This window comes from Arachis duranensis, chromosome 6 (assembly GCF_000817695.3).
Source record: "Arachis duranensis cultivar V14167 chromosome 6, aradu.V14167.gnm2.J7QH, whole genome shotgun sequence".
Classification (NCBI taxonomy): Eukaryota; Viridiplantae; Streptophyta; class Magnoliopsida; order Fabales; family Fabaceae; genus Arachis; species Arachis duranensis.
The window spans coordinates 8,868,584-8,893,455 of record NC_029777.3 but is presented as its reverse complement, the minus strand read 5'-3'; the positions used below and the strand labels follow the sequence as shown (position 1 = coordinate 8,893,455).

General features: G+C 36.4%; 2 protein-coding genes across 51 annotated transcripts in view; one reads left to right on the top strand and one right to left on the bottom strand.

Moving 5' to 3' along the window:
- The window catches only part of LOC107492417 (negative regulator of systemic acquired resistance SNI1), a 148,866-nt gene that overhangs the window by 48,589 nt on the left and 75,405 nt on the right, over positions 1–24,872 (bottom strand). For 5 of the 47 annotated variants that reach the window (XR_008010611.1, XR_008010575.1, XR_008010601.1 and 2 more), the window contains one exon: positions 9,355–9,401. Coding sequence is in view for 5 of the 47 variants with exons in the window: in XM_052263230.1 (XP_052119190.1) it covers positions 7,094–7,312; positions 7,452–7,517 (285 nt within the window). In the remaining 42 variants the exon portion in view is untranslated. Of the gene's footprint in view, positions 1–6,529; positions 6,710–6,736; positions 7,313–7,451; positions 7,518–7,711; positions 7,778–7,883; positions 7,955–8,259; positions 8,323–8,379; positions 8,530–9,354; positions 9,402–9,670; positions 9,794–9,883; positions 10,027–10,473; positions 10,783–24,872 lie in introns of those variants that run through there. The other 42 variants (XR_008010610.1, XR_008010602.1, XR_008010599.1 and 39 more) reach the window with 32 other exon arrangements.
- The window catches only part of LOC107492418 (very-long-chain aldehyde decarbonylase CER3-like), a 56,640-nt gene continuing 49,039 nt past the window's right edge, over positions 17,272–24,872 (top strand). For 2 of the 4 annotated variants that reach the window (XM_052263225.1, XM_052263224.1), the window contains exons 1-4: positions 17,272–17,749; positions 17,848–18,040; positions 18,142–18,377; positions 18,451–18,670. In XM_052263225.1, coding sequence (XP_052119185.1) covers positions 17,883–18,040; positions 18,142–18,377; positions 18,451–18,670 — 614 coding nt within the window. In that variant the 5' untranslated portion in view covers positions 17,272–17,749; positions 17,848–17,882. Of the gene's footprint in view, positions 17,750–17,847; positions 18,041–18,141; positions 18,378–18,450; positions 18,671–20,317; positions 20,337–20,868; positions 21,623–24,872 lie in introns of those variants that run through there. The other 2 variants (XM_016113441.2, XM_052263226.1) reach the window with 2 other exon arrangements.

Here is a 24,872-nt window from a genome sequence, read left to right as displayed (position 1 = left end):
CGAGGCCCAACCATTCAAATAAATTTTTTACAAGTTATTTCCACTTCATCTCCATTACAAGTCATTACTGTTTCTCAAACATGGAACAAAGACACGGCCATCACTGGAGGACTGATCACCCCCCAGGCCGAACACACGGATATCCGAAAAACTGACCAAACGAACGGTTACGATAAAACAAACGCTCAAATATGCAAAAAGGCCCGAACGGCCAAATAAACGCCACAAAATGGATCATACAAAGACCCAAAAACGGCCGAAAATACCATTAACAAAGTTACGGCCCTTGAGCCACTAGAAATATTCAAAAAACAAACAAAGTTCAAAACTAATTACAGAAAAACTACTCAATGTCGACAATCCGACCATCACGGACGGTCTTAAACGCTCCCATCACGGACACGTCCACGCCAGGGGCCAACACCAGAACCTGCGCCTTCATCGTCTCCTCGGTAGCAACGATGGCATCCCTAGCATCAGCCAACAGAGCCGTCTTCTCCTTCTTCAGAGCTTCAACCTCAGCCTTCAGAGTTTCCGACTCGGCGAGAAGCACGGCAGCTTGAGAACTCGCATCTGAAGAACGCGTCCGCTCCTCCGCCAATTGAGAAAGAAGCGAAGTCTCAACGCCGGCAAGTCGGAGAATCTCCGCCCCGGCATCCTCTGAAGACTTCACCGCTTTCTCCTTTGCAGTATTGGCGGCCTCAAGCTCCTCCTTCAACTTAGTCACATCAGCCTGAGCCTGCCGAAGCTTCTTTTCCAACAAACCCACTTGGGCCATCACGGGCTCAGCCTTCCGAACAACCACGGCAGAGCGAAGAAGGGCACGGTAAACCGACTTAGCCTGGAACGAGACGTCACAGCCATCAAAAAACGACTCCGTTCCAGGCATCAAGTGCTGATCAATAAAACCCGTAGCATCGAAGCGTCGGTCCATCACACTAGGAACCAAACCCTCCTCCTCAAAGGTCTCACTACCCGGCTCCTCAGGTCTACTCCTCTTCCGAGAAGCCTCGGCAGCCGTCATCACAACGACCTCAGGCGAGCCGGGAGGAACTTCAACGCCAGTAGGCGCCCCCGAAGGAACCACCCCCTGAGAAATAGCCTGAGAATCCACGGCCGGAGTCGAAACAGGAGTAGATGGAGACGACGACCCCTCCTCCCGAACCAACGCTGCCTTCAACCTTGCCAAAGAAGTTAGCCCGCCAGCCATCTCAACTAAAAGAAAAACAAGAGAGGAGTTAAAAAAAAAAAAGAAAGGAACACACCAATATATGTCCGACAAGCCTCAGGATCCCCCATAACGTCTCGAGGATTCAACGGACGTTCGCCAAACAAATGCCACAAAACGCTGGCAATATCCTTATCCTCCCGAGACAAATCATCATAGGAGATCTTAGTCAGAACCGACGGCCCGGCACCAAAATTCCAGTACGTCGGAAACCGGCGCTCGCCCTCCAAAGTAAGCCAAAACGGGTGGTGCCCCCGAACGGGACGCACCTTAAAGTACTCCCATTTAAATCCATGAAATGAATCCTCAAACAACCCAAAAATCCGACGATGAGGCTGAGCACGGAAAGACATATATCCTTTCTTGTGCTTCCCCTCCTTAGTCAGAAGAGTGCACAAGAAAAGAAAAAGAAAAACAGGAACCGAAGCCGGAAGATCGAGATACTGGCACACCAACTCAAAATACCGAACGGCTGCCCAGCTATTCGGGTGAAGCTGAGACGGTGCTACGGAGCACCGACTAAGTAAACCCTGGACAAACGGTGAGAATGGGAACCGCACACCAAGCCGAGTAAACATGGATTCATAAACCCACATCCAGTCCGGCACGGTGGGTGAACGGAGGTTCAAATAGCAAACGCGCTCGTCGGCATCAGGGAGCACGAGCTCGTATCGCCCCTCCTCTTCACCACCACCACAAATTGCCCCCTGGTCGCGGAGCCGTTGGAGATCACCCTCCGTCATCCGCGACGGAACACCCCATACATCGCTGGTCACCCAACCATAGCGATTGGGAACGCCCCTGGAAGGGGCTACTGGGGCACCCACACTCTCATTTCTCCGACGCTGCATACCTAAAACAGGGAGGAGCACCACCATCAGCCTACCAACTCTACACAGTAACAAAGACAAAAACCTAAACACCACTACCAAACCCAAACGCCGTGACCCACCACTACAATCAAGGTAAAAAACGGAGGTGCTCAGCCCCCTCCCCAAACTCAACAAAAACACCAAACATAGCAAACAAACAAAAAAAGGAAACAGGCAGAACAAACGCATGGCAAAAACAGAACAGGCATGCACAAACAAATATGAAAGAAAAAGGCAAAAAATACCAACCTGGTAAATTAGAAGGAAGCTTGAAGAAAAACAGAAAGAAGCGGAGCGGCACCAGAAAGCAAAACCACCGAGGAGTTTTTTCAGAAAATGAAGAGTTCCTTTTGAAAAAGAAAAAACGGACGAGGGAAATAAAACCAAAGCAAAACGGTTTCAAAAGAAAAGCAAAAAAGACACAACTAACCCTAGGCACAATGAAGACTCACGGGGGCAAAAAAGAGAAAATCCCCCCCCACAATAAATGCCCCCTCGGAAAAGCAAACTAATAAATCACGCCTCAAAGGACGCAACGGGCGCAGCAGGCACGGAAAGGTCACGTCAAGACCAAAATACGGTCAGAACGAATCTCTTACCAAACGAAATCGAGAAACCGACCTCGTCACCAAACGAACACTCGACAAAGCACTGGAGACACAATGAAAAACGTCTCACCTCCTAGCGACAAACCGACCTTGCTCGCTCTCCCGCTACGGGGGCAACTGTTACGGATCCGACCCATGGATCCTACGCCCGGAATGGTCTTCGAAACCGGTTACCCGGGTCCGACCCACTTTGCCCTTCTAGAAGGCCCGGAACCGGCCCTCTAGAGCTCCTAACCAACTTTTGAATTCAAACGTCTCCCTTATCTTAGCCAAACAAGATAAGATAAGATAACTACCATCACCTATAAATAGAGGACCCAGGTCCCTCCAGGTATTCATTCATTCCTCATACCTTACACCTCTTAGATCTATTCTGACTTGAGCGTCGGAGTGTCTTTGCAGGTACCTCCCCTCCTCTCCATCTGGACAATCCAACATCCGACTCGACCCGCAGGTTCCCGATCCTCCTCCTAGATCGTATCAGAAACATTCTGTACATCTTCCTTCTAAGAAAGAAGAGCTCTTGCTTGTGTTTTATTAATGGATAATTTAGATATACATAGAAATATATCTAAATTATCCATTAATACTAATTTAATAAATCATTTGCAATTTCACATGTATTTTGAATTAGTTCATATTTATATGTGTGTAAATGTGTAATATAATATCTAAAATTAAAAGCTATTCATTCTATTCAATAAAAAGAATTTTAATACAAGTGTTAGATGACTTAGATCCAAAATAATAAATAAATAAATTTAAGTTAGTTAAAAGATAACTCATTTATTTATTTAAATAAATATTGAATCTTTATATTTTATTTTGTACAAATAGTAATTTATTAATTAATTACAGATTTTTATATTTGTAAACTAGAAGAGAGATGTTATTGCCACAACTAATATAACAATAGCATTTTCCATCCCTGAAATCAAAATGTCTAATGAATTTTCTCTAAATTTTAAAGAATAAAATATAATTTTTTATTATTTATTTTATAAGTAAAACTAAAAAAAAATATAAGAGGAAAATTATTTAAAAATGAGAAATTATGTTTTACTTTTTAAAGTGAAAATTTAAAATTTTGAGAATTTAAATTTCCTAAACAAAGAGATTCATGGTATTGGTATGGTTGCTAATTTGCTCTCCTTTTATTTTTTCTCTTCTAACAAAAAAAAATATTAAAGATCAATAGTTTTATTAATATTACTCAATATTCAATATTTTAGTTAATATTTTATTTTTATACTATTAATACTTAGAGTTTAGAATTTAAAATTTAGTATTCATAAAATGTTGATAGAAATTATAAATTTTATTAATCATATAATGTTTTAATATTTGTTGAAGACTTACATTTCAAAAGTTTAAACATCTTTTCTGAGTAAGAGTCTCTTTTGAATTTGTTTGATTTTCTCATAAATATTTTTTTTATTTGTCTTATGCTATTTTTTATTATTGGAATTTACTAAAGATCAAATTCTAGATCTTTTAAATATAGAGTTCTAATACCATATTATAAAATCACTCATTCTAAAAATTTAAACTAATAAAAAAAATAATATTAATTATTATATCTCTAATAATTTTTTATTTATTAGGAATTGAGATCTTTGATTTAGGAGTGAGCATCAATTGTGCATTAGAATTTAGAACAGCTAAATCAGCAAAGATTTTGAGTAATAAGACAACCTACTTTTGCTTAAAATATGAATAAATTTAGGGTTAAGTATGATTTTGATTCTTAAGGTATAGGTCAAATTTTTTTTTTGTCTTTAACCTTTTTTTTCATACAAAATTGTCTCTAAAGTTTAACTTAGTTTAAAATCATCATTTTTACCAAAAACTTATTTTTTATTACTAAATTACCCCTAACTAAAAAAAATGGGTTAAATTAAAGGGGAAAAGGGATCACGCAAAGGGGGAAAGAAAGAAGAAAGGGGAAGGAAAGGTGGGGAAGAGAATCACGCGAGGGGGAAGGGAGGTCGTCGTCACCGCGTTGTCGTCGTCGTTCTGGACAGGCTGGACTTGTTGAGTTGGTCCAATCGTCTAGCGGAAGAAGCCTTCGAGCGGATTCACTCCTAGGAGCTTCCTTCCGACTTGTGTATTGGAGAGAATGGGGGGTGGTACCTGTAAAGACACTCCAATGCCTAAGTCAGCAAGGGTCTAAGCAAGTTTTTAGAGTATGGGGACTTCGAAATACCTGAGGGGTGTCAGTGTACTTATAGTGGTGAACCCATAACCATCGTTGGAGTGGTTTCGTCATTTTAGGAGGATAATTGTCCCTTTATCTTAGGGAGGTTGGGGTTTGACTTGTAGAAGGGGGTTGAGAGATTTTAGGGGCAGTTACTTATTTGAATGAGTGTTATCTGCCAGCTAATCTTCGTCCCCGACTTCTTACTGGTGGAACCTATGTCGAACTCGGCCTCACGAGAAGGTCGGTTGTAGGGGAAGGCCAATCTCGTGGATTAGGCCTTTACGTATTATTTGGATCTGGGCCTTGTAATTGGGGCAGGGTATGAACAAGAGTGAAAAGAGGAATTTTATTGACTTTTTTAAAAAAAAATCTTTTTAATTTTTTTCTGCAGATATATCTGAAATCTGATCCCATCCACAAATATAAATTTCAAATCATATCCGAGTAGAGAAAATGCAAATATTGGATTCGGTGAGTTTAGTATATATTAACTCGAGATTTTGATCATATCTGATCTAATACGATCCGCTAACACTCTTAATCAAATCAACTATCTACCTGAAATATATGTTAAAATATAAAATATAAATTAAAAATAAATTAAACAATACATATAGTTATACAGAAATATATACTAGCTAATTTTTTGTAAGAATGTAAATAAGTACCGATAACGTGATTATCTAATTAAGTAGATACAAGTAACTCGATTATCTGATTAAATCCAACTAAATCCGATTTTATATTAAATATTATACCTTATGGGTAATCGAGTAAAATTCGATTATACTCAACCTTAATTTGTTCGAGTATCAGATATAGGGGTCGATGAACCTGAACCGACCCGATGAACAAATTACCTAACATATTATATTAAAAAAACTATAATATTTATATAATTTAACTTTTACTAATTTTAATCTCATCTTAGTCATTTTTTTCACTTTTCAGCATAATTTTTTTTGTGTACGTAATATTTTTTCACATTTTTTAATTTTTGCTTACTAATTTAATTCTAATTGGATCTTGATTATCCGATCTATTTCAACTCAAATTTAATCGGTTTAAATTTAGTAAAAAAAAATTATAATAAGTCGATCTAACTTGAGCTCATCAAATTTAATTAGCCTAATTTTTATACTCACCAAAACTCTACCTAACGTGCTAGTTTGATTATATCTTTAATAATTTTTTTTGTATACACAAAATATTTTTTATGTATATAATCATTAATTTAGTAATAATTTTTAATATGTATATAATATTTTTAGTGTGTATTTAGTTTTTAGTTAAACAAGTATAAAAGTTAGACATACTTTATAAAAGAAGTTTAGAAAATAATCATGATTATGAGAATGAAATTGAACTATTCAAATTCGATTAACTAAAAACTAGTCACTAAATCTATTTGATTTAAGATAAAAATTGGTTGATAATAAATAAGTTAAAAAATCCAAAAATCAATCAAACTATTTTTTTTTTGTAAAATAATTTAAAAATAGTAAAATATTTTTTTAAATGTATATTTATATAAATATATTATTTTATTATATACCAATCAATTCCAATTAAATAACGATTTAATTTTTAAAAGACCAAACAAATAAATTTTATGAAAAAAAAAAAGCCAATGAGCACAATTTCAAATTAAGCTTCCAAGGTACATATTCTTTGTCCACTATTGTCTTTGCTTAACATTAGTTAAGCAAATTCCCTCAAACAAGAAATTTTTTAGGTGCTCATGCTTCTTGCCACCGGTTGTGGGGTGCTTCCAGCAGCTTAAAGGGACCATATGAATGAACTAATTTGCCATGAAAGGAAACTAGTAAATTAGTTCTCAATTCAAAAGTTGAAAATACAAAAATCTGGCCTTCTATATATTTTAATTCATGGACTTCCAACAAAAATTTTTAGAAGTTGCAAAATCAATTTCTAGGACTAGGACTAGGAACAATTCTAAAGCAGAGCAAAGTAGAGGCTCTACAAACACATTCAGCTTAAAATAGACAACCTAAGTCGGCAAGAGCAAAAGCGAAATCAAACAATCATGCCTTATAGCCATATAGAATATCAAGAACTGAACCGATAACCCCGAAAAATTTCTCTCGTTATAACCAAATTCACCAATCACATTATGCAAAATGCTTACAATCCATGTATGAGGGTTAGGAAGATAGTAAAGCTTTTAAATAACAGGAATCAAACCATTACTTCTATTACATAACCACCTTAGTACTAAAGTAACAAAAAAGGAATACCTGTGACCAACAAGGAACTGCATTACATCTGGACCAATTTTTTTAATAGAACTTTTAGTGCCAGTTTTATTTGAGAAGCATTTCAAAGCCACTTCAAATGTTGCATCCTCAGGAGAGCCATTTGACTTTCGAGTGTGAACAGAAGGCTGCAATTATGTATAAAACAAACAAAATTAAATAGAGATTATGAAACCTGTAGCTTACTATCCGTTGAGGCTCCATTTCAAAAGTAACAATACATAATATTAAGCAAGTAGATTTTCAAACAATCTAGCTGCTGATTACCTTAGTCATGTATTTCCACAGGTAATGCACAACTATTTCCAGTTTCCATTTTGGTTCACTGAAGGTCTGCAATCACGCTCAGTAAAAATAGAACGATTAGCCATAACATAACTGTCATGTCATCAATACTATGTAAATATCATATAGTGAGATTTATTTTGCTTCTTGATTAGTATAACTAGAAGAAAATGTTTCAAAAGGAAACGGATAATCCTGTACAGACAGCTATTTGCAAAAAGGGTGAGAGGATCACACTCAACCTTAAGAAATAGGGGGATGGTATCTATGCTGTAAGCTAGTTGATCTAAAATTATGTCCATCAAAGTCTGCATCAAAATAGGATGTAAGACATATTTTCGCCAGGAGCATTGAGTAAAACTGAAAAATCAATTGAAAGGAACCTAGAGAAACATAATTAATCGAAACAACTACCTCAGACCATCTGCTCTTGTTGTGTGGCCTTCAAGATCTGCTTTCTTCCTTGATATATCAAGGTCCTTAATCTAAAATCATCCAGAATATTAATTAAAAAAAATTGTTTGAACTTCAAAATACATAATCTTTTCAGAAACTTACCATAACAAAAAACTTATCCACAGACACAGATGTTTTTCACTACATGTAAAGCAAAAGATAATACAGTATGAAAGTGTTTGGATAACTGTGATTCAGTATTCTTTTGAATCTCTAGATGTGCATGTTAGCTCAAACCAACAAATAAGCAAACCATCGAACACTTGGTGTGCACAGCGAAATTCATCTAACCTAACTGCTAATGAAAAAGAAAAAGAGAAGTTATGCAACCAACCTGCGTAGCCAAATTGAGAAAAGAAGATACTGGGACAAGAAAATATGACATTTGTTTTTAATCCTGCACCAAACCAGAAAAATTAAAACAATGAACAATATGTGCAGATATATGTAATACCGAAGAATAGGCTTGCAGGGCTGAACTTGATTTCATTTGCAGCCCCAACTACTACTAGGATACCAAATGTTTTCAGAAGTGCTATGTAAGGATCAAAAGGATGATCACCAATGCTGTGTCAATTATAAAGTCTAGTGTCTTTGTTAATCCCTACATGTATACATATATATAGCAATATTAGTCAACATTCAACTCAGTCATCATGTCATGAGGTAGAAATCTTACTGTTGCACCAAATGCTCTTACACTCATACACTATGAACCTATTTATAGAAAGGAAAATTAACAAAGTGTTACTATGTAATTATCGCTGATGATGCAATAGATTCCAAGTGGCTCATGGGTTATCCAACATATCTTACAATCTTCTTAAAATAAATGTCTTGATTTTTTTTCTCAGCCTAAAACATAAGGCAGAAACAAAATATAACTTTAATTAATTGTTCCATAGTGATAGTCTCAACAGGGTATAGCTTCACTTATTCCACGTAGAGTCTAGGCACCCAAAAGTATAGCTTCACTAAAAAAATGAAATCTATAAGTCAATCAGTATCCGGGAAAGTGGATTGTAATCCTTTTCACTCTTTTAGTTATTAATGGAAACACACTTTCATAAAAGGTGTTCTAAGAGCTCTGCTCTTATAAATTTTAGTTCCATCTGGGCAACGAGAAGGAAGTACCCACTTCCTGGAAACAAGTATAAGTGGACAAAATCTCCCTCAAATAGTAAGATTCACTATATGTTATTATTCAATAGAAAATATTATATGTTTGCATGAAATACAGTTCTGTCAAAGGTGCCAAAATTTGTCTATATTACCATCATAGATATAATCTAAATAAGCCTAAAATATTCATATTCAGGGTGAAAGCATAAACATTCAAGATCAAACCACATTGCAAGGTTTGAATTAATACAAAAGGCATTCGAGGTCAAATCATTCCTGAAGTTCCACAAAATAATAGACGCGTTACCTCTCTTCAATTACTGCTCTAAATGCGTCCACGAATACTTCAACATTCTGTTTTGAACATTAAAATTCAAAGGGAAATAAACCAAATTGGATATGATTTTAGGACCAAAACAAAGAGAAATAAAACCAAACTAATGAATAAATAAAAATAAATAAATAAAATGTGTTCCCTTGTTTTGCAGCCACTTATCCTTTATTTCTACTCTCTCGCTGACACAGCCAAAAACTGACCATAGGTAAGGCTTAAATTGTTTAAGATATTTTGTAGTATATTTTGTTTAAGATCTGAAAAATCAATTTTCTGTAGGCATATGTACCTTAATAGCTCCTTTCAGCCCTTTCTTTGCATAATCAACTGGCGTCTGGTTATTTTCAATGGAGGCAATGCGGCCGCTAATGTCAATGAAGTCTCTAGAAGGAATACAAATTGGAGTCCCAACCTATCAAATAGAAGATATTACATACAAACTCATAGAAACCATGAATCACGAAACAAAATAGAATTAACAAGGCTCGTTCATTATACTAACAGTAGAACCCAAACAGATAAAGTCGGTTTTAATGGTAAGAAAATTCTTTCAAGATAAGGTTTAGAGATCTCAATCAGAACAACAATTGTGTTGAATGGGATCACTCCAAAAAATAATGATGCAAAACAACATAAATTAGTAAATCAATGCTTTGAATTTTGAAAATGTGAATTAAATATATATTATAAACAATACCAGTGTAACAACTTTTTTTTCTTTAAGTGATACTATTTTATTTAGTACACATCTCTCCTCTGAAAACCTCATTCTAATCAGTCAACAGAGTAATTTAAATCTATGTACTTAGCACATTGCATTTCATGAACTGGTAATTATAGTTACCTCAGAAGCAGAACTCTAAAAGGCACAATAGATTATCTCCAACGCAAACTTTTATCCATAACAATTAATGGAGCTACTTTCAAAACCAAATTCGAACCTTGAAGAGGATTCAAGAACAAAAATCCAAACCATAAAATAAAAGTGGAACAGATTGAGTTTTAGATGCAATAATAACGTATGAACAATTGAATTCCAAACAAAATATAGATCAATAGAAATTCCAGAATCTAAAATAGATAAAGACATACATGTAGGTTTTAGATCTGGTGACACGATGACTCGACGAGGCTGTGAACGGCGAGGATGGATGGCGCGAGACAGAGAGAGACATAAGCTGAGAGGCGGCAGAGGGAGCTCGTGTAACGCGAGCAGCAGAGGAGGGAGCTCATGCGAGCGAGCGGCGGCGGAGGGAGCTCGTGCAAGCAAGCAGTGACCGAGGGAGCTCGTGCAAGCGAGCGGCGACAAAGCAGAAGCGACGGAGAAATCTGCTTGTAATTTTAATTCGTTGATATTTTTTACAGTAAAATTTTATTGGAAAAATCTGCTTGTAATTTACTATTTCTTAATAGTAATTCTTTATTAATTCGATGGTCGTTGAGGGAGATGAAATAGCACAGAATGGGTTAGTGTGGGACTATGCTAATGAACTACTGACTAGCAATCCTGGATCCACAATTCAAGTTGGTGTCATCCCCATGCCCGAGAGTCCTCTCCTATTTGAACGATTCTATGTCTGTCTCGATGCTTGTAAGAGGGGCTTTAAGGCAGGTTGTAGACTTTTGATAGGACTGGATGGGACGTTTCTGAAGACATTACATGGGGGGCAAATCCTTACAGCATGTGGACAGGATGCTAACAATCATATCTTTGTGATTGCTTATGCTATCGTAAGTGTGGAAAATAAGGATAACTGGCAGTGGTTCCTGGAGCTACTGCACAAAGATTTGGGAGACTACAGGGAGAATAAATGGTGCTTCATCTCGGACATGCAGAAGGTAAGGATGATGTTGACATGATATATGGCATTCTGAGTATCAATTTGATTTAATGAATATCTTCTGAAGGACTATTTTGAATTAATGAATATCTTTTGAGGACCATATTGACTGATAATCTTTTCGTGTTTTATTAACAATGCAGGGTTTAATTCCTGCCGTTTAGGAGGTGTTTTCAAGGGTCCATCATCGCTTCTGCGTGTGGCATCTGTGGCGCAATTTCTCAAAACAATGGTCAAGCACCGAGTTAAAAAGATCTGGTGTGGGAATGTGCATGATCCAGGACCACTAATGAGTTTAATAGAAACATGAACAGAGTTAAGTTGATAAATCAAAAAGTTTGGTAGTATCTAGACAAGTGGCCAAAAGATGCATGAACTAAGGCGTATTTCAGTGAGGTTTCTAAGGTGGATAACATATGCAACAACGCATGTGAGTCATTCAATGCCAAGATCAAGCACGAAAGGAGTTTAGAAGGATCATCATGAAGAGCATGATTGACAATAGGAAAAAGTTATAGAACTATCAAGGAATTCTTCCCCCTGTTCAGCAGAGTAGACTTGAAGCAATGACAACCTTGTCTAGCCATTGGGCTCTTCAGTGGTGTGGAGATGAAAAGGAAGAGTTGTACGAAGTGCATGGCTAGCCAACCAATATGGTTGTTGACCTGGGAAAGCACACCTGCACTTGTAGGTTCTCGCAACTAACATGTAACAATTTCAACATTTAGAGAAGTTTCATTCATTCGTGTTATTTGGTTTACTTAACAACATAATTTGCCTTATATAGGAATGCCATGTATGCATGCAATATCTGCCATACAGGATAAGAATGAAAAAAAGGCTGAGGAGTACTGCCATGACTGGTTGAAGATGGATGCCTATAGGAGGACTTACTATTTCAATGTCATTCTGGTAAAAGGACAGGATTTATGGGAAAAAAACACCACATCCTGCACCTGTCCCACCCCCATTTAAACAGAAACCTGGAAGACCGACAAAACAAAAGAAGAAGAGAGAATGATGAACAGCCAACTGGGTCAAAGACAAAGATGAAAAAAAGTACAACCCAATCATATGCATGTTCTGTGGTGAGGTTGGCCACAACAAAAAAAGCTGTGCAAAGAAGAAAGCTTTTGATGCTGAGAAAAATGCTAGGCAGATGCAGCTGCAACTGGCAGCTACTGCTCCTACTGCAGATGGAGCTGACCCTAAGGTGAATGATGTCCTTCTAGAACTTGATACTACTCCAGAAGTAATAACACCTCTGCCTTCACTTCCAGCACCGATCCAACCCCCTACAGAGATTGACATTAGCCAATCTGAGAGCATTCCACCAACACAAGCTACACCCCAGGTATAATCACTGCTACAGTCTAAAAGCTACACCTGTGTTTTATAAACTAACAACTGCTTTTGGTATTGGCTTATGTAGGACAAAGTTACAGCCAGGCCACCTAAATTACAGGTGATTAAAGCAAAAGTAAGAGCTAGATCCTCCCCTACACCTACTTCATCTACACCAGTGGCAATCTCGGCTGAGACCATCAAAGGGACAAGTTCTGCGACTACTAAGAAGTTGGCCAACTCTATGACTTTTGTTCCTACTCCAGGCTTCAAGCACCCTAGGAAGAATGACAAACCACATTGATGACAAAGCAATGTTTTCGGGCTGCTTTAGTTTTTTTGTATAGGGCAAATGAAGTAATATTTTGTGGTTATTGTAATCTGATACTTGTGATAGCCCTTCTCTTTTGGTGTAACCTTCATTTTTAGGAATGGATACCTTATGAATTGTGGTACTTATCTTGCAGACAATGTGACTATTAGCCTTGAATGGCAGCACAATGCTATGACTAACTTTAATTACTTATTCAGAATGGCTTAATTTTATAGCAACAGTGATATTGATTAGTTTGCAATATTCGACAATGCCAGTAATTCAGACTTTGGAATTAACCTTAAACAGCACTAATCAAACGTCTATTCTCATTCAATCAAACTAATTCAATACACCATTACATTTCAACAGGATTTTATCTACTTACAAGTACATATCAAACAACAATGCTCACATTAATCACAACTATCACTAACATGAAAATTACTAGCAGTTTCAAATATCTAACTTCAACTTCCAAGCTACCCAATCTCCATGCCTCCTTCACCCTCCATTCATCATACTCACTTTCAACATGCAATTCAGTTCTGGAATCTTCCTTAGCACCACCTTCAACCACTGTTTCACAGTCATCAGCATCAACCCACTTAAAGTAATTACAGCGACTGTCCTTCTGCAAATTCAAAAATCAGAGAAGAATACAATGAATAACACCCAACAATGCAGAAGAAGATGGAAAAACTTCAAAAATTTCAAAACAACTTACCCAGTACCTTGAACATGCATAGAATAATATGTTTGGGTTCTCTGCTGTCCCAGATTTTTTTATCACAGCCTTCAACCCGCAGATACATGCTTCCTCGTGAGTCTTCCTCCTCATTCTCATTGAAGCACTGGAACCGTTACTCTCGTGCGACCGAAGAGATACCCCACCACTACGACATCTATTTTCCGTCTCCATTCTCCCATCGACCCAACAATTCCAGAATGCCACTTATTTATCATCGCATTTAGGATTAGGGTTCATCATTTGAGGGACTGATTTGATTTCTTTAAACGAAATTACCTTGTCAGCAACCCCATCGTACACGTAGGCCTCAGCCACGCGGTCACTTAACGGCACACATCACCCAACGTTAGCCAGCTCAGCGAACGAGTTGATGGAGGGACTAACGTGGTCATGTCCGTCATCTTTCGGGGACGATTTTGATTAACTTTATCATTCGAGGACTGATATAGAGAACGAGGTATCTTTCAGGGACGATTTTGAATATTAACTCACATAATAAACGACAATTATTAATATATAATTATTCAATCATGTTATAAATATACTAAAATTAGTCCTTAATTAAATATTTTATATACAAATACATATTTTGCATTTTATAAAACATTTTTTTATATTGTTGTAAATAAATTTGATTATTTTAGTAATTGAATTATTTAGTTCTTTATTTTTAATATTCAAAATTTAAAATTTTATTTTGTTAAAGATGATTAAATCAATAAAATTAAAATAGAGATTACAAATTAAATTGAATTAATTTAAATTATATTTCAAATTATAATAGTTTAGAAAAAGGAATTTTTTTTTGGGAGAGTGAGTGAGTTAGTTTCTATGAGTGGTTAGTTAGTTACTGTGACTTAGTTAATTCTGTTAGTGTTTGGAGGAATGGCAGTGATCCTCTAGTGTATAAATCGGCATAGTTACACTAATAGTAATGTACTTGTACAATCTGGATATAACAAAATTCATGTTTTTTTTTTTTTGCTGTGCATTCTGATCTTGGTAATCAAGATCTCTAATACGGTATCATATAATTTTTTTTACAGTTTTGCAAACACTATTGAATAGTTAGAAACAATATATAATTAAGCAACTAAATAAGATGTGAGCATTATAATGCGAATCTAAAATAATTAAACATAAATTTATATTAATAAAAAAAATCAAAATAAAAGATTTTTTTGCAACTAACAAACAGTAGAACTCAATTTAAATTATCCAATGAGTAAATATTCTGCACTTTAAAATTTGAAATTTGCCATGAACCTGATATCATGCCAAAGAGTTCCAAAAATCCAAAATTCTTGATTTTCACGATCATGGTAGGCAATGCAACTAGATAATTGAGATGTGGTTATGGAATACTGAAAAATGGGAGTCCAAGATTCTCCAACTCCATATCTTTACATCATCCACATTGAGACAAGCAACTCATTAAAATACATGAAACAAAGAGAACTCTTGAAATCTACTATGGAGTCTTTACCTTGACCCCTGGGCGTGTTAGAGAAGAATTGGAACTGTTCGGTGTCAAAATTGAAAGTCCATATTGTGGCATTTCTATTAAAATCTCTACCAATCCAATGAAATGCCCCCATTAAAATAAGTAGGATGGTCGAACACATATCAAATGCTTGAGATAATCTACCTCAATATTTTTTCATGTCGATGTTCCAACTGTGTGCATTTGAACAACTATTCGATGATCATGTTTAAAGATATGGATTCTCATTATCTTGTATTGGTTTGTTTTGGGGTGAAAACCAAAACACCAAGATATTTGCTCGCAGGGTGTCAAGATTGCAGGATGTTTTGGAAGTCTTATGAACTCACCTGTTATTGGGTTGCAAACATATGAAATGTCTCTATCTATTGACCACCTCATGTGAAAAAGACCATTACAAGAATGCACGTCAACATAAACTCTTTTATTCTGAAATGATGTGGGAATAGGGAGAGGAATCTCAAATTTAGGATGAAGTTTTATGCTGCTACTATTATTGGGTTCCAAGACCTCAAACAAACTGAGGCAGAATGAATTGTTTCTCCATTCAATTCAGTCATATTCAACAAAGTGAAAGATTTTTGAATGGCAGTGTCGGATCATGGTAGCAGGAGGTGTATAAGTAAAAAGTAACTTGGCAAAGTTTGGATCAGAAATCAATATATTTTAATGCTTGCAAACACATCTACGAATGAGAACAGATTTCATGGGAAGTCTAATAAAAATGTCGGTAATTATATCGACTAGAAGACTGGCGAAATAAGAATTTCGTATTTGGAATTTTCTGGCAATCTAAGTATAAAATAATTCAGAAAAAGAGAAAGAAGAAATTTACGATGTTGTTTTGTGTTACTTCAGGGAGAAACAAAAAATATAGTATATGATAAAAAATAAGTTAAAAGATACTTGGTTGCATTATAAAAATATACTATATGATAAAAACTCAGGTAATATATGTTTAATAATTTTTTCTTTTTCTAAAAAATATTTTTGCACAAGTATATCACAAAAAGAAAAATATATTCACTTTATTGTGGAAGTATGTATTTTATAAGAATAATTATAAGCTAGTATTAGTCATTTTTTTATTTTTAATATTAGATTAGTAATGGTGTTTTTCTAAATTGTGATCTACTGTAGTATTTTCTAAAATGTGGGATAATTTAATGTATAGAGTACAAATCGGACCGTCCGATTTCTGTACTCCAAATTTTTAAAATTTTTTAACATAAATCGGTGGGTCTAATTTGTGTACTCCCATAATTTTGAAAAACACAAAAAATCACCACGTTAAAGTATAACACTCATTCTACTGTCATATCAAAATTTTTTAGCCATTAGTAGTAGGCTTCAACAGTAATTTGAAATTAGGAGCATCTTGTCAAATATTATTAGCAATATTTCTAATGACTAATAATAAATAATCTACTGTGCATATCATGCTTTGATTGATTTAAGAAAGATTGAGCATATCCCTGCAACTGTGGCATAACACATGATGATTCAGGCCAACCTAATCTCCCTTTTATCTACAGATTAACAACCATTGTCCCAATTAGATTACTAGGTTCTTCTGGTATAGGTATAGTTTTTCCTCCAAAAGAGAAAAAGTAAAGGAAAGCCGGCATTTAAATGATAATAAAGTGATAAAAATTATAAATAAAATAATAATTAATATCTCATTTTATAATTTTACCAATTGTTTATAATTAGAATAAATAGGTTTAATTTGATTGAACTAATTAAATATATTAGAAAGAAAGAAGAAAAAAGACATAGAAAAGAAAACTGTTCATTCATGGTCATTTTACAATTCACAAAACACGATTCATTCGTTTTGAAGAGTAATTGGTCTAACAATTCAACTAATTAGCATGGTTCTGAAAATCGAACCGGACCGGCCGGTTCAACCGGATTAACCGGGAACCGATCACTTAACCGGTCCGGGTAAAATCAGAAACCGTATGGCAAAAAATTGGTAAAAAACCGGTCGAACTGGCGGTTAACCGATGAATCGGAAGAACCGTCCGATTTTTTAGCGGTTTTTGATTTGAAACTTAAACTGCTAAACGGCGTCGTTTTGGAGGTTAAAAAAAAAAAAGAAAGGTTAAACGCCTAAACAACGAAGACCTAATCTTAGTCTCACCCAGAAGTCAGAACAAAGAGAAATCACCGACGGCAACCACCACAGCATCCCTTCTCCCTTCTCCCTCACTCTCATCAGTCTCACTCACCCAAATCCCTAACCCACTACGGCGCTACTTCCCTCTCTCTCTCAGCCAGGCGCCAGCATCCCCGCCTCCTCGTCTCCTCCTTGTCTCTCTCTCAGCCAACAACAGCAGTCTCCAGCGACCCATCATCCGGCAAGCTGACCACCATTCTTACCTTCCTTCTTCTCTTCTCGCCTCTCCTCTTCCCTTCGAACGCTTCTGCCCCCCACTCAGCTCTCATCACTGCCACAGAGAGAAGTTGAATCTCTCTGCCCTGCATTGTTCCGCCGCTCGCGCCGCTCTCTGCGCCGCCGCGAGCTCAGTCGGCCACCACCAACTCTGGGCAGCACTACTTCTTCTCTTCTTCCCCTTTTCATTTCCCAGTCTGTCTCTGCTACATTCCAGGTCCCCTGCCTCATCCCTGCTTCCTGCTCTATTTCTTTACTTTCTTTTATTAATTCTGTTATTGATTTTAGTTAGATTGCTGATTAATCATAATATAGAATTAAGAAATTGGTATGAATGATGAGAAAGAGACATGTATGAGGAGGGGCCAGGGGGCATTGAACTATGGATTCTAAGAGGAGGAGTTCATGTTCTGTGGAGTTCTTATAGTCATATGCTTTTTCTCAATCGAAATCGAAGGATCCTTCAACAAGGTGTGGATTTCAAGCAGATTGATCTAGAATGGGACTGGTACATATATATTACAATCATTATTGTTGCAACACACTACTACTTAACATTTATTGGTGATAAAAGTTATTAGTGTTTGTGTTTTCCTAATTGTGGAATAGGGACAACTTCTTGATTCTTCAAGCACTAGTTGGGTCCATGGCTTGCTATGTGTTTCCATTTCTTCAAGATCTTCCATTATGGAATATGAAAGGTGTTGTTGCTGCTATGATTCAGCACGTGGGAGTCTCAGAGCCACTTTACTATTGGATGCATAGAAAGTTTCATGAACATCACTTTCTTTTCACTCATTACCATTCACTTCATCATTCTTCTCCTGTTCCGGGGCCATTTACTGGTGAGAAATTAACTCATTAATAATGATTAAACAAGTGCAAATAAATAATCTTGGAATAATAATGATGATGCAGCTGGAAATGCAACACTATTGGAGCATCTTGTTTTGACAGTGGTGATAGGAATCCCTGTTTTAGGGACATCCATAATGGGATATGGATCAGCAAGCTTGGTGTATGGTTATGTTTTGACTTTTGACTTTCTGAGGTGCTTGGGTCATTGCAATGTTGAAGTGGTCCCACATGAGACTTTTGAAAGGTTTCCTCTCCTTAGATACTTGATTTTCACACCAATGTAAGTCATGTTCTTAACACAAGTAACAGTTAAATAATAATTTATCCAAGATACAAAAACCAAAGTACATGTAGATATCTTAATAATTCTAAGAGGAGGAGTTCATGTTCTGTGGAGTTCTTAATAATTCTGTTTGTTAGGATAGATAGATATATATGCTGTTAGGTAGTTAGGTTGTGGTTAGAGGATTCTAGGCCTGATAATTGTTCCGTTCTTGATTATCCAACATGGCTTAATACTGCTTGTTCTTGATTATCCAACGTGGCACTTTTCAAATTCTTAATATCACTATATTTCTCTTCCTTAATGATCTATGAAGTTGTTTAGTTATAAATTTTGATATTTGAAGTTGTTTGTGAACCTCTAATACTAAGTTATGAATAATTTATTATGTGAAATTTTAAATTTTATTAAGTTAGAAATTATTGAATTTATATATTTATAATTATTTTTAAATTTTTTAATAATTTTATTTAATATTTAATTAAACCGGTTGAATTCCGGTTGAACCCCGGTCGAACCAATGAACCATTGAACCAGTGACCTCATCGGTTTATTGACCGGTCCGGTTCTCGCAACCTTGCTAATTAGAAATGAAATTGCAAAACTATAAATAACAAACTAAATAAAAACCAAATACATAAAACACACTTTCTTACTGACGTTCTAAAAGAGTAATCCTCATAACCTACTGTTGTTATGGAAATCATAATGGACTATGACTGCTTCGATGCCAAAGACAAACGGGCCAGCAAGAAACGCTAAGGAAAATTTTATTCAATGAACTATTTTATGGTTAACTACCAAACAATCTAACATGCCTCCTTCTAATTTTTTAACAAAGCACGTTTCTAATTTTCTAATAAAGTATTTCAGGTAGCTCTCAAGGATATTAGAAACCACAGGACACAAAAGAGCTAAAAACATAGTTCCGATTTTATCAGATTCAGAACTAGGAATAATATCCCCATATCTTATTGTACTTAGAATAACTACTATGAAATAGATGGCATCCACAATTACCACAAACTTTTTTATAGAATTGTCTTTATTAGACTTATCCTTAAACTTCCGGATCAAGTAAACTAAAGCCCCAAACAAAAAACAAATTAAAAGCCATACTAAAGGTAACCCAGTACATTTCTTTTTAGGAGATAAGGGTGGGTCACTGTCATTATGTCCCTGAAATTAAATAGAGTTAACAATAATTAGTAATTAAATAATAGTTTTTTATAACAAATAAATTAAAAACATGTAAATAGTAATGTTAAAAAGAGTCATATCTTAATTACGGAAAAGCTCTGCATACAAGTCATTAGGGCTTGTATGCTTTACAAGTTTATTAAACAATAAAATCAAAATACGCGCTGCTCCACGTACGTTGATTACACGCGCTATATAACATCCCGCGTATATCTAACTTCCAAATTTAAAATATTTGTTTCCCTCTTCGTTTTCGTTATTTTGAGATTTGGTTCTTCTTCTTCTCGCGCGTCTTCCCTCATTCTTCTCCATCGATCTTTTCCTCTCCTTTTCTCACTGGTATGTTCTTCGTTTACGTTACCTTTTTCTCTCTCTGCAACTCGAGTTTCATTTTCTCTTTTGATTTGTTGTTTTCTGAAATCAAAGTTTGAACTCGTTTTGAAGATAATGGATCATTCAACCTCAGATTGTCAGCTGAATCCAGGCGAAGTGGATTATGAATTTAAATCTAACGAAGTTCCTGAGGTTTGATTTACATAGGATTAGTATGAATTTTCTTTCAATAATTTGTATAGCATTGTGTAGTTTAAAAATTGCTGAACATTGACTGTGAAAGTAACACGTTAACATGAATCTGTCGATTCAATGTATTAGTTGTGATTAATTACCTGAAATTTATAGCAGACGCTCGGGTGTAGATCAATTCTTCTTTGGGTGTATTTTAGCTAGAAGTGTGGGTGTATCTACACTTTTCTGGTTTTTTGTTATTTTTATTTGAGTTGTTGTTGTTCAGGTGTATTATATCAGATATGATTGGGTGTGTTTTTAGTTTTTGACATGGTGTATTCTGCAGCCTGTGTATTGACAGTTTATGGCTTTAAAGGTCATTCTGTAGTTGAGTTGTTGCGGTTCGGGTGTATCATATTAGACATGATTGGGTGTATTTGAATCATATCTATGGATTTATCACAGTTCTGACACGGTGTATTGTGCAGCCTCTCACGGTTGATGACGAGCTTGTTCCAAAGGTCGGAATGACCTTTACCACCCTTGAAGATGCCGGAAAATTTTACAGGAACTATGCCAAGGCTGCAGGTTTCTCTACAAGAGTTAGGTGCATAAATAGGAAGGGAAACGAGATTAAGAATCAACTGATTACATGTAGCAGAGAGGGAAAATGGAAATCTAAAATATCTCCAACCGAGAAGACCAATCCGACAGCCGGTGTAAACTGTCCTGCAAGAATTTATATACACACATTGAAGGATGTCGGTGCTTGGATCATTTCAAAGGTTGTGTTGGATCATTCACACCCCTGCTGTCCAAGCAAAGCAGAGATGCTCAAACAGCACAGGGAACTAAGCATGTCCATTTGTCGTACGATAGAGAATAACGATGAGGCCGGTATCAGACCAAGCAAAACCTACCAATCATTTGTTGCGGCTACCGGGGGTCACCGCTAGTTAAATTTTATCGAAAAGGACGTGAGGAATTACATTACCAGGGAAGTGCGGAATGTTTCCGAACAAGAAGATGCAAAGGAATTCGGGAAATATTTCTTAAGAATGAAAGAGAAGAATCCGAATTTCTTTTTTGAGCTCGAACTCGAGGAGGATCAATCGATTAAGCTGGCTTTTTGGGCCGATGCAAGAAGCAGAGCCGCCTTTGAGTATTTCGGAGACGTCATTTCATTCGACACCACCTACAATACAAACAGGTAACAAACTGTCCCTGTTTATGATGCTAAATTAATTTATTTTTACGAATCCGCGGCAGAGGTGTATATTGGTTGTTTTATTGGGTGTATTCGAAGCATTTGTTGGGGTGTACCTAATGATTTTGCATTCTGGACCATGGTAATTTGTTTCAGGTATAATTTGGTATGTGGTTCTTTTGTCGGGGTGAATCACCATGGTCAGTCAACACTTCTTGGATGCTCTTTGACGAAGAACGAAGAAATTGAATCATTCAAATGGTTATTTCAATGCTGACTTCATTGCATGGGAGGAAACGCTCCGAAAGGATTTCTCACCGATCAGTGCGCATCAATGAAAAGGGCTTTAGAGGCCTGTATGCCAACAACAGTTCACCGCTGGTGTATTTGGCACATCATGAAGAAGATTCCAAGCAAATTAAACGGGTACAAGGGACATGCCGATATCGAACAAGAAATGAGCCATGTTGTTTGGAACTCTCATAGCAAAGACTCATTCGATAGGAATTGGAACGATTTTCTGCTGAATTTTGGTCTTGCGGACAACAAGTGGCTTTCAGGTAATGTTTTTTTAAAATCTGCAGCAGAGGTGTAAATTGTACGTTCTTTCGGGTGTATTTTACTGTCTGTGTTTGGGTGTATTATGCAGATCTGTACGAAGACCGTCACATATGGGTTCCTATCTATCTAGATCACCACTTCTGGGCAGGGATGAGAAGCACACAAAGGAGCGAGAGAATGCATTCATTTTTTAACAAGTACATCACCCGAAATAGCTTGCTTATTCAGTTCGTCAAACAGTACGATAATTGCCTCGGAAGCAGGGAGCAAGCAGAGAGAAAATCAGATGCTGCAAATTTTCATACGATCATACCGTGTGTAACCAAATCCTCCATTGAAGCTCAGTTTCAAGATGCGTACACTCACGCAAAGTTTAGGGAAGTCCAAGCGTAATTCAGAGGAAAGGCGAATTGTATCACCAGATTAAAGAATTCCGCTCTAGGCTATTCAGTATACGAAGTCGTAGAACAGGTTTCCAGCTCAATATTCAACAAATTCGCGGTTACCTACGACTCAGTTGCAGCTGAGGTAAAATGCCAATGCTTATTATTCGAGTCGAGAAGGATACTGTGCCGTCACGCACTAAGCGTGTTAAGCTTCGAACAAGTAAGCCAAGTGTCCCCTAGATATATACTGGAACGATGGAGCAAGAAGGTAAAGAGGTGACACACACATATCAAGAGCAGCCACGACGAGCCACTGATGGAGCCAAGAAGCAAGAGGTTCGACCAATTGATTTTTCGTTCGCAAAATATTTGCGAATTTGCCTCCGAATCGGAGGAGCTGACTGCAATTCTGCACCGTGCGTACGATAACACCATGGCCGAGATGGAAGCATTAAAAGCCAAAAGGAAGGGGACATCTTCTTTATCCCACAAAGACGCCAACTTGGAATCCGTTAACGAGCTTCAAAGCCCGCCAAGGATTCGAACAAGAGGACGTCCAAAAAACAGGCTAGGTTCAAAGCTGGAGAAACAGATTGCAAATGCCACAAAGAAGAAGAAGACTAAAGTTTTAAGCGAGGTAAAAGTAATGTTCTTTAAATTTGTGGCGATTGAGTTTATTTTTTCGTTAATAGTTTAGCTAATGCGTGAGTGTTATATTCAGATAAATCTGTTTGATGCTGCATCAGCGGCGCATTCAAATTGCAGCCAATATCAAGGACACGTTATAAATTATCAGTTCAGGGTACCAGCAGCAGGGGATCACTCTTTGGGTGTATAGTTATATAGAATATGGGTGTAAAAGCACTGTTCTTTTTGGGTGTATTTTTGTTAATTCACAATTTACATATAGACACATATATAGATACATATAGAACAAAAGCTGTAAAAATTCGCAGGTTATGGGCGTATATTTTATTTGATGTTTTTCTTCATATTTTAGTACATGTAATTCATACATTTTGAATACAGCACAGAAAGTTGGGTGTATATTTTATTCAATCTTGGGTGTATTATTAGACTTGCATTGGGTGTAACAGTTTATAATTTATGTTTATATATGCCTTGATTTTTTGCTTCATATTTTACCACCTGTAATACAGCTTTTGAATACATCACAGGGCAGTTCACCATCACAGATAGTTTAACTATGGAAAAAAATATACATGTAATAGAAGTTGTTGATAAATGGAAAATATTTACATCATTTGTTCAATTTACAAACTACCCAGCAGTTGGATTACCCAGTTTCTATATCAGCAGAATTAATCTGACAAAACGGACTCAATAATACAGAGGATGGCTTCGACAGCCTTATAGCACTACTCTCTTTAATTGCCCGATCTCTCTATTTATTCATCTCACTGAATAGTATCCGGGAAGCATACTCCACTCTATAGTGGTCCACCTCCTCCTACAATTAAAAAGTATGTTATGTTTAAACAGAAATATTAATTCAGTAAAGTAATACAGAGTTATATAGTTCTAAAGACAGTTACCTGTGGCCAATTATCACATTCATACTTTCCCTTTTTAATGTTTTCCAGCTCAATTAACTCAAGCCACTTCATTACGTAGATAGCGCAGTCATAGCTGAAAATGAAGAAAATAAATTACAAATCTCATTTAGGAAAGTTTAATGTTCAGAGTCACAAATTTATACCTTGTTTTTTGCCCTGATATTTTAACATATGATGCTTTAATTTTCTTCTCGTTCTCCCCTTTCGCCAGAGGTTCCCCGCCAGCATATGTTATCAATCTTGAAAATACATATCCCTTAAATACCAAAACAAATCAGTAATACACCCGAATGAATGGACAAGATACACCCAACTGAATGCACAATATACAACCAACACAACTAACGAAATAGACCTATCTATTAAAGTAAAGAAGATAGAGGCAACTTACAGTGAATTTATTAATGTCCTTTCTCTCATCGCTTGGAGCTTTTTTGTGTAGCGGGTCAAGTATTTGACATTTCCGCTTTGTTCTATTTATCAGCCATAACCACCAATGCCCCGAGTGGCAAACAGGAGCAAAAATATGAAGGATTGCCACATTTCAACAGTGTGTTATTTTATTTGGCATATAAGTAAATAAGCGAACTAACAAATTTAGCAAACGAAAAACTTACATATGGATGCGAACTTAATTTTTTTCTATCTATGAAGGGAATGAAACTCGGGTAGGCTTCCACCCTGAATTCCTTTTTCGTTTTCGGGGATATGAATTCCCCCTTTGGGTGATTCGAAAGTGCCATGCTCTGCAAGAATTGTAA